The sequence below is a fragment of the Hyaena hyaena genome, unplaced genomic scaffold, assembly GCF_003009895.1.
Source record: "Hyaena hyaena isolate Hyena2069 unplaced genomic scaffold, ASM300989v1 scaffold_828, whole genome shotgun sequence".
NCBI lineage: Eukaryota > Metazoa > Chordata > Mammalia > Carnivora > Hyaenidae > Hyaena > Hyaena hyaena.
In genome coordinates this window covers 817,649-834,259 of record NW_024081462.1, presented here as the reverse complement: position 1 = coordinate 834,259, position 16,611 = coordinate 817,649, and the positions used below count along the sequence as shown (strand labels likewise).

General features: G+C 39.2%; 1 protein-coding gene across 1 annotated transcript in view; it reads left to right on the top strand.

Annotated features, from left to right (window-relative positions):
- Window positions 1-16,611, top strand: part of LOC120222015 (mitogen-activated protein kinase kinase kinase 5) — a 100,633-nt gene that overhangs the window by 24,396 nt on the left and 59,626 nt on the right. The window contains exons 6-8 of the mRNA XM_039219698.1: window positions 5,184-5,233; window positions 7,682-7,777; window positions 10,485-10,566. Of these exons, the coding sequence (XP_039075629.1) occupies window positions 5,184-5,233; window positions 7,682-7,777; window positions 10,485-10,566 (228 nt within the window). The remainder of the gene's footprint in view (window positions 1-5,183; window positions 5,234-7,681; window positions 7,778-10,484; window positions 10,567-16,611) is intronic.

Genomic DNA, 16,611 nt, shown 5'->3' with positions numbered 1-16,611 from the left:
CATGAAGGCCCTATAAAAACCCCAAAAAGGATGGGGTTCAAAGAGCTCCCTGGTGGGTGAAGATGTGGAGATTTGGGGAGAACGGACCCCCTGGAGAGGGCATGGAAGCTCTTAGCCCTTTTTCCATACCTTGCCCCATGCTATTTCCTGAGTCATACCCTTTTATAATAAATCCACAATCTAATAAGTAAAATGTTTTCTTGACATCTATAAGCCTCTCTAACAAATTCATCAAACACAAGGAGGAGGGTCCTTGGAATCCCCAATCGGTAGCTGGCATGATGACATAATTCCAAGTGGAGTTGTTTAGAGACAGAATTGAAAATAACTAATGTAACTAATGTAACTATGTATATATGTTGTTAACATTGTTTTGAAGTACACAGTGTGTTTACATTATTTTAAACTATATGTGTATATGTTCTGACAAGCAGAATTGATCCTCCAGTTGAAACTACAAAATCTAAAGAGAGGCTAGGAAACATGAACATTATTATCTGAGAGAGGAACTTTTCAAAGGCTAGATTGGAAAGAGCAAGGTTATCCAAGGACACTTGGAAACAGAATGGGGCTAAAGGAATTAGCAATTAGCAGGGCCAGGAGAATGAGTGGACAGCCAGAAGACAGAAAAAGAACAGAAAGTAAGCCAGAGATTTTTGGAAAATGAGTACTGTTTCCAGCTAGTTGTCTGGAAGTTCTTTGTTGAGTACCGTTAGCCTTGTATTGACTCTTCTGTTTTGTGACATTGATAGTGACAATTTTTATATTATGCTAAGAAGTAAATATATGAGGATGTAAAAGAGTGCATTAAGAAGAGTTATGGATTTATGGGGCGCCTGGGTGGCTTAGTCGGTTAAGCGTCCGACTTTCGCTTAGGTCATGATCTCATGGTTCGTGGGTTTGAGCCCCGCGTCGGTCTCTGTGCTGCCTGCCAGTTCAGAGCCTGGAGCCTGTTTCAGTCTGTGACTCCCTCTCTCTCTGACCCTCCCCTGCTCACGCTGTCTCTCTTTCTCTCTCTCCTAGAAATAAATAAAACATTTAAAAAAAAAAAAAAAAGAAGAGTTATGGATTTAGGCTGTGAGTTGTCCAGTTTCTACTTTATCATCCTTTGATCAAGAAGAATTACATTTGCATTGTCCCCGCTTTGCTAAAAATTCTGTGTTCAAAAATTTAAGCTTTTTTTAAATATGTTTCCATTTGAACGTATGTCGGTTTCTTTGCAAAGCCTAACTGTATCCATAGCGTGTTTGTTACCACTGTTATCTCCCTATTATTTAAAATAGAAGTGATGCCATTGGAATGAGGACAAGCACTAATATAACTTTTAATATAATGTGAGTTTAAAGCAACTATAATAAGTATAATTAAATAACAGATGAACAACAACAAGTTCAACAAGAAATGGATTCTTTTTGTCACACAATGTTTTAAATTTTTTTCTAAGGGTAGAATAGAGAGTGTTGGTTTTCATTTATCATGTTTCTTTCTTTACTCCTCAGTATTTTTGTTCTAACATGCAGAATGAACAATTACGTGAGCTAGTATACACTTCATATTGCAACTGTCAAAATGTTAAGATCATTATACCAATTCACAAGAGTTCAAGGACTTTTAGAGGGTTATTCTGCATCAAGAACAAAATCAATTGAAATCCTAATCTTTTAACAGTTCTCTCTTTGTTCAATGGATGGTTGCTGCCTAAAGTCAAGTTAGTACTTGAAGAAAGTCTGGCTGTGCACAGGAAAAGAAAAGCTTAGACTGAGGAAGAGAAAAGTTATTTCTAAGATATTTTTAAATGGTTGTCATTTAGCATCCCTTCCTCTTTTGTTTTTCAATTAAAAAAATAATGTTTATTTATTTTTGAGAGACAGAGAGAGAAAGAATGGGAGTGGGGAGGGGGAGAGAGAGAGAGGGAGACACAGAATCCAAAGCAGACTCCAGGCTTTGAGCTGTCTGCACAGAGCCCAACGTGGGGCTCAAACTCATGAACTGTACGATGGTGACATGAGCCAAAGTTGGATGCTCAACCAACTGAGCCTCCCAGGCGCCCCTAGTATCCCTTCCTTTTCTGAAGTCTAAGCAGTCCTGGCCTATTCTGGTGTCTCTCAGGGAAAGATATCAGGCAGCAGGGTCCCCATGAAATACGAAGTGCTGACTTTCCTCCAGCTCTAGCCATGGCCATTCAGAGAACACCTGGGAAATTTATGAGGGGGAATTTATTTACCTCAGATTCTATATTTTTTTTAAAGAGAGAGAGAGAGAGTGCAAGCAAGCGACCAGGGGAGAGAGGCACAAGAAGGAGAGAGAATCCCGGTTTGTGGAGCCTGATTCAGGGCTTGATCCCAGGACCTTGAGATCATGACCCAAACTGAAATCAAGAGTCAGACACTCAACCAACTGAGCCACCTAGGCACCCCAGGTTCTAGATTTGGATCATATGATAGTCGCATCCATCAAGGATGCTTGTAGCTACAAAGTGGCTTAAGTAATAAGGAAATGTTATCTTACCTAACAAGAACTTCTAGGAGGTAGGAGGTCATTCTGCAGGTAATTTCAGTGGCTTAACAGTGTCAGAATTCTGAATTGGCTTCTCTCTATGCTCTTGGTTTTTTCTCTCCTGGTCTCAAATAGCAGTTCCAAGCATCAATTCACATAGACAGCGTCCAGAAGAATAGGGTCAGGCTCTCTCCTTTGTACCAAAAGCTACAACATGTATTCATGCCTACACCAGTCATGAACAAGGAGAATGGACCTACCTCACCAATTTGGACCAATCAATTTCCCCATCCCTAAACACTGCCACCTGAACTTGAACAAAATTCAGTTTTTGTTAGCAAAGAAGGAAAAGCATGTCCGTTGTCTGTGGAAACAGCAGTGTCTGCCAGTGCATAACTCCTGCCACCTTAGCTCAAAATTAATTCCCAGTCCCTACTCTTGTCCTAGCTGGGGCATAGGATCTGAGGCAAACCAGTTCCACAGTATGGTACTTGTGCTGTTTCAATGAGATTGAGTGTGGTTTAGGGCTTGTTGAGCCTAATTATTCCAGCCCTACCTCTGGTTGTCTCTTTCCCGGGATTCCCAGACAGGCCCCAGGAACCTTTTACTCCACCTGTTGTCTTTATAACTCACCAGCGCCTCCATGTGGTGAGTCCCAGTAAGGTGGGAGCTGGGGAGATGGGCCTCCTCATTCTATATCACTCCATCTCAGACGCTGGGCTTTTTACACTATTTACACGGAACATTCACTGGCAGCACTTGAAACCTTTCAGGAATCAACATTCTGGAAATGCTGTTCTCTTTTCCTATAAAACCAGCCCAGCCAATCTGGGAAATCCCTCCTTGGCTGTTCCCAGCACAGGGCTGATAGAAGGTAGGTTTTTACCAGTGCTGCCGTATGGGTGTTCACCAGCTGCCCTGTTTAGATGCAAGTTTGCCTACTGCTCTATTAGTTTTGCATTCCGTCCCCACCTCCTGATCCTGGACATGGCCTTGGAAAGCAGCTCAGCTGCCGGATCTGAGGATAAGGCTGCATCATATGCAAGTAGTGTGCAGGTAACAGCTGCAGTTCCTGGGTCACATATATTTAGAAGGTCACCTGAGGCCAACAGGATTTAGAAGCAACTTTCCAAATTACCAGCTGAAGCTGCAGGCTGCTATTTTCATTTAACTCCCTTTGTACTCTGGTTAAGAGAGCCACATTCCATGAGCACCTTTCTATGGTCTCTTCCTTCCCTGGGCTTCATGCACAGCATTTGCTCTGTGTTAATTCAGGTCACATTCCCATGACCTGACTGGTGTGCATCGAAACTGTTTTTTTTTTAGTAAATCTCCTATGGGCTTGGGAGGACCTATTTTTATTTTAAGTTGCATGGTTCTAGCAAAGAACTAGGTGCTGTGGTTATAAATTGTGGCTTTTTGATTTGCTTCAGCCAAAAGGAGAGTTCTGGTCCACCTCAGAACCACAGGCTTCCTTACTCATTTCACTACCCCGGCCAAGACCGCAAATTCTGGGCAGTATTTTAAGTGGGTGGGTAAGAGCTTCTTTTCCTGGTTGTTTCACATTTACAGAGTTGAATTGCTGTCTGAATTGACTGTTGTCTAGCACTTGCTAAACTTGGACATGGGTAGCCACTATTTTATTTCATATATGTATGTTGTCAATTCCATATTGTTATCAGACGTATTTTTGTAGGAATGTCATCCATCATGTAATTTATTTGAAGATGTGAATTTAATACTAGTCAAACTTAACTTTAGTAATAAACTCAAAAAATAAATTTCCACAATTTTTTTCACTTTGGCCCCACAATCATCCATGTTTATCCTATGACAATCAGATTTTGTATGTCTAAACTTTATTAGTGTATTGAATTTTGCATAAATGAGATAACACATTGTAGCTAAGATGTATACTATATACATGTGTATACATATATACTTGCTATAGGGGCGCCTGGGTAGCTCAGTTGGTTAAGCAACTGACTTCCTCTCAAGTCATGGTTTCATGGTTTGTGAGTTTGAGCCCTGTATCAGGCTCTGTGCTGATAGCTCCGAGCCTGACGCCTGCTTCAGATTCTGTGTCTCCCTCTCTCTCTCTTCCCCTCCCCCACTTGAGCCCTGTCTCTCTCTCTCTCAAAATTGAATAAACATTAAAAAAATTTTTTTAAAGGGCTAACCTCATATATACTTGCTGTGTTATTTTCTGAAGTAATAGAACCACCATTTCAGTTAGAAAATTAGTTCAATTCATAAAATAATCAACTTTAAAACCTTGCAGAACTTTATTCAAATTAATGTTTTTCTTTCTCAGAAAAGAAATATTACTCAGCTATAATAATTGAATTACCTTAATCACTGGGTTTTTTATCTGAAAAATTAAGGCACAGCAGTTGTTAGGTTAATCTGCTAAAAATCAAGTTTTATAATTTAATGAGACTAATTCTCCTAGATTTTCTTGGAAGCTGTTTTATTGAAACACAGAAATTATTAAATAGAGTAAACATCACCCTTGTGGCTTGAAAATGAATTACAGTTTCCATCCAGATAATTTGTTCATGAAGAATTATGCACTAGGAAAAATTACTGTGTATATCATTTTAAAATAATGAAACTAAATTATTATGTTATTTTCGTTAGGATGACTCAACATTTGTTGTTCTTGTTGTTCTTCCCCTGTGTTCTAGAAAGGTATACATGAGTGGAATTTTAGTGCTTCTTCTGTCAGGGGAGTGAGGTAAGTTTCCTTGGTACTTTTTTTTTTTTTTTTTTTTTTTTTAGAAGACAATAGGACTTTTAGTCAGGATTTAAAAATGCAAAGAACTTCAAGAATCCTCTGTTGCTGAAAATGCTCAACCTTTTCTATCTCCATTATAAAAAGATTTGCAAACAAAACTTTCACTGTTTGTTGAACTAACTCTGTGCTTGTTACCTCCTTAAAATATGGAGAATGAAGAATTAATGTGGTTGCTGGACCAGAATCAAGGTGTAGATAAAAGTGAGTTATTTGGGTCCTGTCGAGCTGGTTGAGCTGCTGGTGTATGTGATAGGATGGTTCTCTGGTCTTTTGGTTCCAGGAACTAATCTCTTGTTAGGTGGAGCCAAATGACTGCATGCCATCTATCAGACTGTATCCTGTAGTTAATATTAATGTGACTGTTAAGGAGACTATAAGGAATTCATTTTTTTGAAAGCTTTTCCTGAGGTTGCTTTAATGAAGTGTTCTTGAGATTCTAGCGGCTCACCTCAGTGGTTCAGTTCTGACATGGCCACCAGAATGCCAGCGGCTCAGGAAATACTAGTTCCTGGGATATAGAAACGGGATTTTTTTTTTTCCCAGAACCAGGAGCCACTGGTTAAACATGTAAAATACTTGTTATATAGAAGCTCGGTCTAAAAACCAACTCTTGGAAATTTCAAGCCAAATTAGTTGTGTTTACTATTTATTTCCACATAATAGAAATGACAAGAAACAGATTTCTGCAGGCCAGTTATGCAATACCCTGCTGCTTTGGGCATAATAAGAATGGGTTTTGTTGGAGCATGAACTGCTAGAGCCGTCTGAGTCACTGATAATTGGAGTTTGCCTGGTAAAACCACCTGTTACCTCATGAACGATCTGAACAGAAACAAGCAAGATAATAGACTGACTCATTGTATATCTTTCCAAAGCATGCCTTCTCAAATAAAATTTTACTCTCTATTAATATTTAATTTTTAAAACCAGTCATCAGTAAGGCACTCATTTATTGCTGCATTTTAAAGCGATTTAGGAAAGTAGGGAAATATAAATTCCACTTTATCATATCTATTTTCCAATGAAATTTTTTTTTAATTTAAGTATGACATCACTACATAAACCTTTGTTGTGACTTACAGCATATACTGCTTCTCTGTGGCTGATGCTGGGTTATATGTTGAGAAAAGCATAAGCTGTAGTGTATGACTTCAAAGAGAGCTAATTACTCTCGGCTTCCTTCTTTATAAAGAGATAACAAGCTACAGAAAAACATACAACTAAGTCAGCAGTTTGTCTTGCATCACCTCAGAACTTGCTCAGCTCAGTCAGCGGGCATTTAACTGAGCACCAGGTGCGTGTAAGTGTTGAGGCCTATTCTGCTAAGAATACAACAATGACTACGACATGAACTCCCACTCTCAAAGTGCTCACAACCCAGCCTCATAATATTTAACAACTAATAACAAGAGTTATTATTGAGATGAAAGTGAGGTGAGCAATGATAGATGTATGTTTAAGGGACACAGGTGCAAGAGAAAGATTTTCTGTTTAAAGAAGACTTAGGGAAGGGAGAGGGGAAGATCTAAGCTGGGCCTTGAACGATGAATAGAATTTCTTTAAAAAGTCAAAAATGATGTGGATTCCAAATTGAAGGAATAGCAGATCCAAAGACATAAAATAGGGATTGGCAACCTATAGCCCACAGGCCAAATATAGCCCACTGTCTGTTTTTGTAAATAAAGTTTTATTGGAACTCAGCCATATTCATTTCATTTTTGTGTTGTCTAAGGCTGCTCCAACAACAAAACTGAGTAGTTCGGCCTGCAAAATCTGAAATATTTACTCTCTGGCCCATTACAGGAAATATTTGCTGACCTTTGGCATAAAACAGCATGACCTGATGGTAAACTCAAAATGGTTTCAGTTGCTATAAAATCACTCCCTGAATCAGAACCAAGTGCTGTTCCACATTTCTTCATGCCTCTAAAATCTCTGCACTGATGAGGTGCTTTTATTGCCCCCACACATTGCCTTCTTAGCTTTGGAAACATTTCATTGTTCTACAGATGCCATCGAACCCAAATCACGCATAGAGCTCAGCCAGCCAGTTGATACTTAGGCCTTTCCTCTTCTCACTCACAGTAGTGCTGTGGCAGCCAGGATGCCTTTCCATTGTAAGCTGGAGGGATACATCGCTTAGATGTCCTTCAGGCGCACTAGAGCAGCTCTCTCTGCCAGTATAGGTAGAAGGACAATTGTCAGTCTCTGAAGTAATTTTAGTATTGTGCTATGGGGAACATCACTTCTTCATGTGCTCTTTATATCCTTCTGTTACAAACAGCAATGGTGTCATAATTGAGATTAGATATAAAATGTATTTCTTTTTCATTACAGATTCATAGAAGTATAGCTATTTCCCTGAATAATTCTTTTTGTTTGTTTCAGTATTTCTAAATTTGAAGAACGATGCTGTTTTCTTTATGTGCTTCATAATTCTGACGATTTCCAAATCTATTTCTGTACAGAACTTCATTGTAAAAAGTACGTATTAGTCATTGTTTATGTGTAAAAGTACTGTTCTTACCTGATCATTATTTTTAATTAATGAGTGAGCGTGTAGCTCCTGTAAGGAATTCATGGCCATCTGGTTATGTAAATATTTCATTTAGGCTAACGTTTTTAATTATGGGGTATGTTTAACAACCAGAGAATTGGGGGAGGGGACTCTTTAATAAATCAAGCTTTTTCTTAGTCATAATATATTTTTCCAAAAACAAAACATTAACCAAGACTTACCGGTTAATTGCCAAATACTATGTCTCGTTTTTAAAGTGCTCACTTATTACAATATGTGATTACCAAAATTTTCATTCTTGAATTCTTTTGAATAATCTCACCATTATTCTTTAGAATAATCTCAACAGTGGCTCTTAGCAGTAGAATCAATTGATGCATTTAAAAAACTGCCTGGGCCCTACCCCTAAGAAATTATGATGGATTTTCTAGTGGGGTGCAGCTTGAGTTAAGAGCCAGTTAGCTGATATACACCAATAAAAGGTAATCCAAAAATCCATGGACTCGACTGGACTGTGTTTGTGTTAACCTCCCTGTATATATTTCCCTTGGGCTAATAACTAAGGACTTCATGTTCCCTTGGAGCACAGTGACTGACTGTGAGGATCTTGAAATGTGAGTGACAATTTAGAAACCAAAGTGCAGGCAAAAGCCAGCTTGCACTTAAAATTTTGCTTATTCAAAGAATCACTATTTGACCCGGTTGTAAATAACTAATATACTGATTACAGTATATAGTCGGTCATTTTTATCTTGATACAAGAAAAAAATGTTTAATCCATAATTCTTGGCTATAGTTTTGTCTTTATTATTGTAAAATATGGAGTAAAAATACTTGGAAATAAATAATTCCTAGCACATGTATGGTCTACTTTTCTGCTTAAATTTTCAAGGCTACTGATTTGTTTCTGTGATCATTATAACTAAGATTTATGGAGTGCTTACTCTGGACCTAATATCTATTTTAATCTTCAAATAAAAACTTAGGTAGGTAATACTAATATCTCCATTGAAGAGTTTTTTAAAAAATGGAGTCTTGAAGAGTTCAATGAGCTTAAAACCATATATAGCTAAAAAATGTAAAGTCTGGGATTTGGACAAGCACATGTGACTCTAGAATCTAGGTTCCTAAAAACTACATTGTGTTCCCATCCCACTGTATTATATTCTGCTTAGAGATGTACATGTTGAAAAACTTTGTGTGACTAGCTGATGGAAGTCTTTACCCTAGAGCTTAAAGTCTGTCTTTAAAACCAGAATTTTTTTAGGTCTTTCACTTTCTTCTTCCTCTTGGTTGAATTTGCTTTTATCTTTAACTCATCAGGATATTTAATCTTCATCAGAGCATACTATTATTCTGATGAGGCTTGGGAGCCTCTTTTTCTTGTCATTGACTGCCAAGAAATGTGTAGAGAGAACGGAAGAGTCAGGGAGTAGATACCACATACAAACTCCAGAGATAAGCTCCAAACTCCCAAATGGGCTTTGTCCATTTTGTTCCTTGTCACAGTCCCAAAGACCAGAATAGTTTTTGATCCTCATTGACACTCTACGAGTATGTGTTGGATGGATGGATGGGTGGATGGATGGTTAGATGGTGGATGGATTGAAAAGAGGTACAGAGATAGAAAGGGTCTGAGTTGTGGTAAGTAGACTTTTCTTACCCCACATAACCTGCCCTTCCCTTGGGTTGGCAGTGCAGAGCTTGACCTGTGAGATCATCAGCCCCTATTCATAGTACCTCCCTTGCTTCAAGTCTCTGAACCCTTAGCATCTCCTCTGAATAGACTAGACACAGTGAGTATTACAGGGGGAATATCTGTTTCTTGCTGTAACGATTTTTCTTGGCTCTGAAATGTTCTACAAGAAAAAGAAAAAACAAAAAAGCAGAAAAAACAAAAACACAGAACTTCACAAGAAGAGTCCCAAAGAAAATGTCGCCAAAAGAGGAGTGGCTTCTTTTACAAACCTATAAGCCAGCCATCCCTAATTCACAACAGTGTTTTGCAGGTTGTTTTTATTAGACACCATGTTTATGATATTGGAGGCAAAAGAATTTAATATCTCAGATCAAATGTTGATACAACACTGTATCAAATAGTCTCCTTGGGATTTAGAGACACTACTCCAGAATATGGGCATTTTTGTTAAGTCTCATTTTAAATAAGAATATTAACATCAGCAGAATAATAATAGCTAATATTTAGTGAGTGAAGTCTGCGGAGCACTTTACAAGTAACTACATCAACTCATCTTCATAACAGCCTTTAAGTTTGATACTTGTGTAGTGCCCACTTTGTAATGAAGGGGTGATGCTGAGAGAGCTGGAGGAGCTTGCCCCAAATCACACAAATACAATCTTGGCCTGCTATCTAAGTCCACATTCTTAACGTTTCTGTGACTTTGTCTAGCCTCGTTGTTCTAATTCTATAATATGTTACATTACTATTTGAAGTGAGGCATTAGGTTGGAAATTTCTAGATAATCCTACCGACCTGTGTTTTCCCTTTTGGAAAATCACATTTTTCACACTGATACTGATAGTTTGTTCACTGCCTGATTTTATAAAGTCTCTAAATCCCATTTTTTTGCTCTGAAGTCATGTTGGAACATACGTGGCATATATTTAATATCGAACTTACAGTGAGTGACCACATACCAACTCTCGTTGTAGGTTTTTTGAAATGGTAAACACCATTACTGAAGAGAAGGGGAGAAGCACGGAGGAAGGCGACTGTGAAAGTGACTCCTTGGAGGTAATGACTTCGGCTTCATGTCCCTTTTACAAAGTTTCTCTGCAGCTGTTTAAAAAAAGAACTGTTTAAAGCCTTACTGGGGTAGCTGTGCACGCGCGAATGCGTCCGTGCATGTAGCAGGGGCAATGTAAGTGGTGGTGAAGGGTGGGGAGCCCAGCTAGAATCTGTGAGCTTTTTCTTAATGCTAGAGCCAAGTTCTTTTAGAACGCTTTGTTAAAAAAAGAGCTAAAGAGCAAACATTGGAGAACTCTTATCTGGGAATACTGAGTTTGTTTGTTTTCCTTATCAGTTAGTAACTATGCTTTATCTGTGAGGAGGTTCATTATGTTCAATGCACGGGCCACAGCACCCTCACATTTTTATTCTCCTCTGATAATACATGCAATCCAAACAAGCAAGATTCAGCGAAAATTCTGAACGACACATCTGGTTGTGGCCCTGCTTTGTATACTGCACAGAGGACCTGGAACAATGACAGATTAATAGACTAAAGAGAGGAGGTAATTCAAATCACCTGAAATGCCGTTCCTCTCAACCCAGTTCTCTGACTTCTGCCTCATGGACACAGGACCCTGTAGACACCTATTCTAGATCATGTCCGTTTTCTTTGTCATGGTTACTCTGTGATCAAGAGCCTTTGTCACTGTGAGGCCTAGTGCTGGCATGGCCCAGGAGTGGTGACCTTCGTGCTTGAGCATCTTATGAAAGTTAGCATTCCTCCAGGCCTGGCAGCAGACTACCTTCTTCTCCCGGTCCTTCTCAGTGTTAGACTCGGAACAAAATTCTGAACCCAAGCAATACTAAAACTTCTATTTCTTTTTTTGATGTTTATTTATTTAGTTTTGAGAGAGAGAGAGAGCCAGCAGGGGATGGACAGAGAGAGAGAGAGAGAGAGAGAATCCCAATCAGTCTCTGTGCTGTCAGCACTGACATGGGGCTCGAACCCAAGAACCATGAGATCATGGCCAGAGCCAAAATCAAGATTTGGAGGCTTAGCTGACTGAGCCACCCAGGTGCCCCTACTTTTCTAATGTTAAAGTGGAAAAGAAGAAAGTAGAGCACCAGCCTGACTGGTATACTTATTTACCAGATCACTTTGATAATGCCATCCCACATAATAGAATTTTTATAAAAACATTGAAGTAGTAGGGTAGCAGTTGAAAGAAAATTTAAATATAATAACCAAGTGTTAAGTCTGTCTAGAGTTAAGTTCTGTAATTATCTAGCAGTTGAATATAGCTTTGATGTTTGTAGGTAAGCCTGAGGCTCTTTCATTAAAGTTGTGCAAGGATGATAGACCTAATTTGGGGGAAAAAATGTTTCCCCATGCATTAGCTTGGTGTCTATAGGAGTAATAGATGATGCTCATTTGTATAGGTTTTATTTGTTATTTTTTTGTATTTTTTGTATAGGTTTTAATTTTGTATTTTCTTATTCAAGTATTATATTAGGAACTAGATTTCTAGGCTCCTGCATCAGTGCTTTTTGACTATTCCTCATTATCTCTGTTTTTATTTGGTTTAAATGTAGTCACTTGACACACAGCAACTACCAAGGTAAAAGGTAACAAAGACAATGGAAGTGAAACATTTCCATGAGTAAATACAAAATGATGAAGTGAGTGGACTGGGAAATTCATAAAGTTCCTCTGCAGTGTCATAAAATTGCTGGCTTTTTAAAAAGCCAGTGATCGCTGTCTTTTACTTTATACCCTCCTTTCAGGAACTAAATCCATCTTACCAAAAATACACATAGCATGGCCAGGCTGTGGTAACCATAGGAGACAGCTTGGGCTCCTTAATTGATTAAATCAGCAGTCTAGACTCTTCTCCAGGAGCCACTTTTACCAGTTTTACCAGTTCTAATTGCCTTCGAATTTGGGATGAACATTGCCAGCTGAGTTTTCTAAGACTCAGTTTCCTACAGTGTAAAAAAAGTAAGTAGATCACTTTTTAAAGAGCTGTCAAGAAGATATGGAATCAAGATCCTTTGATCTGGACACAGTAATAAATAGGGTGGCTGTGTGAGGGGCCCTTCCCGGTCAGCCAATCCTACTGTGAGCACTGAGAATACTCACCAAACAAATAAGGAGGGAAATAAATGCTCAGGCTTCTTCTCAGGAATAGCCCAAGGGTTTTAGTTGCCGTGCTGCTGTGCTGACCTCACACAAAAAAACAGCTTATACAGTATTCCTGATTCATCAAAGTGCTCCTCACTCACCCTTGTCAAGTAAGTACAGGGATGCTATTCTTTTAATGTCAGAAAAACAGTCTTATACTCTATCCTTCTCATTCTATCAGAACAATTTAAAATCTATGACCTAGAATGCTTTCTACGATATTCCTAGTGGACTATATAGCATATATAGTGAATTCAAGCATACTTATTTTCAGTGCTTGGGCTAGTTTGCCATTAAACCCCAAGTAGAGACATTGCTGACATTTGTGTGTTGGAGGGGTGTGGTATTCTGTGGACACAATAGAAATGCACACAGAGATTGTAATGATGTTCTGGGCTTCACACATGGTGACATCCCTCTTCACTCTTCCTCTCACTGAATGTCCCTTTGTAGCCAGAGCACCTTTACAATAGGAGTTATTAAGTAGCCTGAACTTGTATTTTCACATAATTTAAGATAACATCATGATTATATTTCTTAGATATTCACTCATGTGGAATTTAAGAAACAAAATAGGTGAACATAGGGGAAAGAAAGCAAAAATAAGATAAAAACAGAGAGGGAGGCAAACCATAAGACTCATAAATACAGAGGAGAAACTGAGGGTTGCTGGAGTGGAGGGGGTTGGGGGGATGGGCTAAATAGGTGATGCGCATTAAGGAGGGCACTTGTTGGAATGAACACTGGGTGTTTTATGTAAGTGATGAATCACTAAATTCTATTCCTGAAGTCATCATTACTATATAATAACTATATCTTTTCCTAGCTCAAATGTGTATAATTTCTCAAGATTAGTACAAACTCTGCAAGGGAATTTCAAATATAGGTCAGTACCACCTCTCAGAGGACTTTTCTGCTTTTAAAGGGAAAAAGAAACAGCTTCTTTTGATTCAAGTCCATGTCTTTCGACTCTAGGATGTATTTTGACAGGGACAGGCAATGAATCCTTACTTTAAATAATTTAATCAGTAAATTTATATTGAAATCATTGCACAGTTGATTATAGTTAACCATAAGAGTTTTACTACTTACCAGCTGCAGTCCTTACTATTGTTCTCTCAGCCTTCCATATTTCTTTTTTTTTTTTTTTAATTTTTTTAAAATGTTTTATTTATTTCTAGGAGAGAGAGAGAGCGTGAGCAGGGGAGGGTCAGAGAGAGAGGGAGTCACAGACTCTGAAACAGGCTCCAGGCTCTGAGCTGGCAGTCAGCACAGAGCCCGACGCGGGGCTCGAACCCACGAACTGTGAGATCATGACCGAAGAGAGAGTCAGACGCTTAACCGACTAAGCCACCCAGGCGCCCCAGCCTTCCATATTTCTACTAACGCAAGGGCATGCCTAGTAACCCAAGGCAGCCCCCTGGGAGAAACCTCTGCTCCGCCTCTCTTCCTCCTCACACCGAGTCACCCCTCTAGCCCCTTTACCTCATCCTGTCTGTTATTCCCCCATCTCAGGTCTTCACCACTTCTCCTGTGGCCTCATCTCTTTCCTGCTGTCAGTATGCATCTCTGTCATCATAAGAGAGATCTCTCACGCGATTTAATCCTGTGACTCCCCTCATTAAAAACCTTTGATGCTACTCTTTGTAAAAGAAGGTTATCATGGCTATCATGTTCTCAACCCTCTGGCTATAACACAGCCTTTCCTTTCTGCCGAGTGGGCTGGGATTGCCCAACTCTTTTCCATTTTCTGGAAGGCCCAGCTTTCCTGCCCCTAGATTTGACCTGCAGACGCCCAACTCCACATGCTTTTTCTTCTTTGTCCGACCTGGTGACTACAGCCTAATTTTCTTGAGATGCAAGTCAAGTGTCATGTTTTTCTTTGAATCATTTCTCAACAGCGGCTCTCACTTCTCTCTGCTCTCCTAGCATTTCTGCCTACTTCCCTGCCCCAGCTCTTCTTAATTGCATTGTAGTTTGATAGCCTGCACCAGACTGAACATCCCAGGGCAGGGCTTAGGCTCTGTCTCCTTTTTCATCACATAGTCTCACACGGTATGAGGCATCCAAGCAGAAGTAGTTCAATCAGATCAGAGGTGTGGAAGAGTTTGGAGGTAGGGTGTGATAAAGCTGGAATTGTTTATATCTGAAGCTGTGGGGAGAGGGCCATGGATTGGAAGGGACAGAGCAGGTGCTATGATACTGGCTTGAAAGCGGTTCCATCAATGTAAGTCCGTGAAAGAATGAACGCCATAATCCAGCTGCATATCATAAACCAGGCATTATTGACCTTTCTCTTTTCATCTCTTTCTCTTTTTATTTCCTGGAAGGAAAAACTAGATACAAATTACTGAGGTCCTTTTGGTCCTCGATACAAAATGTGTTATATCTCCCTTCTCACTCCTCCCCCAAACACATACATCTATTCTATCTCTCCGTACCTCATTCTCTTTCTCCTCCATCCCTCCCTTTTCCTCTCTACCCTCTTTTTCTTACACTCATTTATACCTCATTGTTTTCCCAAAATGGGCCTATGACTGACATAAACCTGAAGTAATCATGGCATGTGACCCTGTGAACTTGTTTATACCTACTTTCCAATATGCATAAAGAGAAAATTGACCCCTTGTTGGGTGAAGTGGAGACAAGCAAGATAAAAAGAACGTTTTCCTTTGATTTAAACATCTGCAGAATGATAAAATACCTTACCATTTCCTTTTCTGATGATTTCCCTCACAAACATTAACAGTGAATTATGGTTTAGAATTCATTTAAATCAATTTGGAATCATTAGATTCACATTGGTTTGTTTTTCTTTAACATTACATTTCTATTTTTTAAACTTTATTTATTTATTTTGAGAGAGTGTGTGTGTGCACACGCATGTGGGGGAGGGGCAGACAGAGGGGGAGAGAGAATTCCAAGCAGGCTCTGCGCTGTCAGTACAGAGCCCAATGTGGGGCTTGATCTCACGCACTGGGAGATCATGGCCTCTGTTGAAACCAAGAATCACATGCTTAACTGACTGAGCCACCCAGGCACTTCTTTATTTCTATTTCTCTACATATCTGTATGTTGAAACTCAACACCCACATTTACTACACTGTCTGAGAAAACATTTCACTCATGCTGTTGTATGATATGAGTATCAATTCGTTACTCATTCATTCTGTTGGTAGGAAATAACAACTTTTTCCTCTACCAACTTAGGTTCAATGATTGGGGGCCTGCAAATTAATTGCAAAAGACAGTTTAACAAGGAAAAGACAACATGTATTCATGTGTAAGGAGCATGCAAAGTAGCTTCTGATCACCTAGAGTTAAGTTTGTTTATCCTACTAAGAAAAGTCCTTGATAGGACCTAAGGAAAAGCACATGGTGGGAAACTAATGACCAAACAAGTGGAAGGTACAGGAAGTTTTGGCAAGGTTTTGTTTATGTACTCTCTCATCCAGGTCCCCATGGTCCTAAATCTCCCAGAGAGGGGATATTGGCAGCTATGTTTTCAAGATGCTTTGCTTAAGCCAGCAAGAGAAGTTTGGATAAGGTTTTTAAGGCAGTTTTATTCAGATGTTTTCAGCTTAAAATAGTCTTTTTCTTAAAGCTTATTTATTTATTTTGAGAGAGAGAGAGCACAAGTGAGGAAGAAATAGAGAGAGAGAGGTAGAGAGAGAATGCCAGGCTTCCATACAGTACAGATCCTGACACAGGGTTCAAGATCACGAATCATGAGATCATGACCTGAGCTGAAGTCAGATGCTTAACCAACTGAGTCACCCAGGCATTCCTAAAACCATCTTTATATTACATGAATGGGTACAAATTCAATTCACTCAACTAATATTTATTCGACACCTGATAGTGGTAGATACTATTCTAGGTGCTAGGGATACAGCAGAGAAAAAAATTCAGAAAAATCTCTGCCC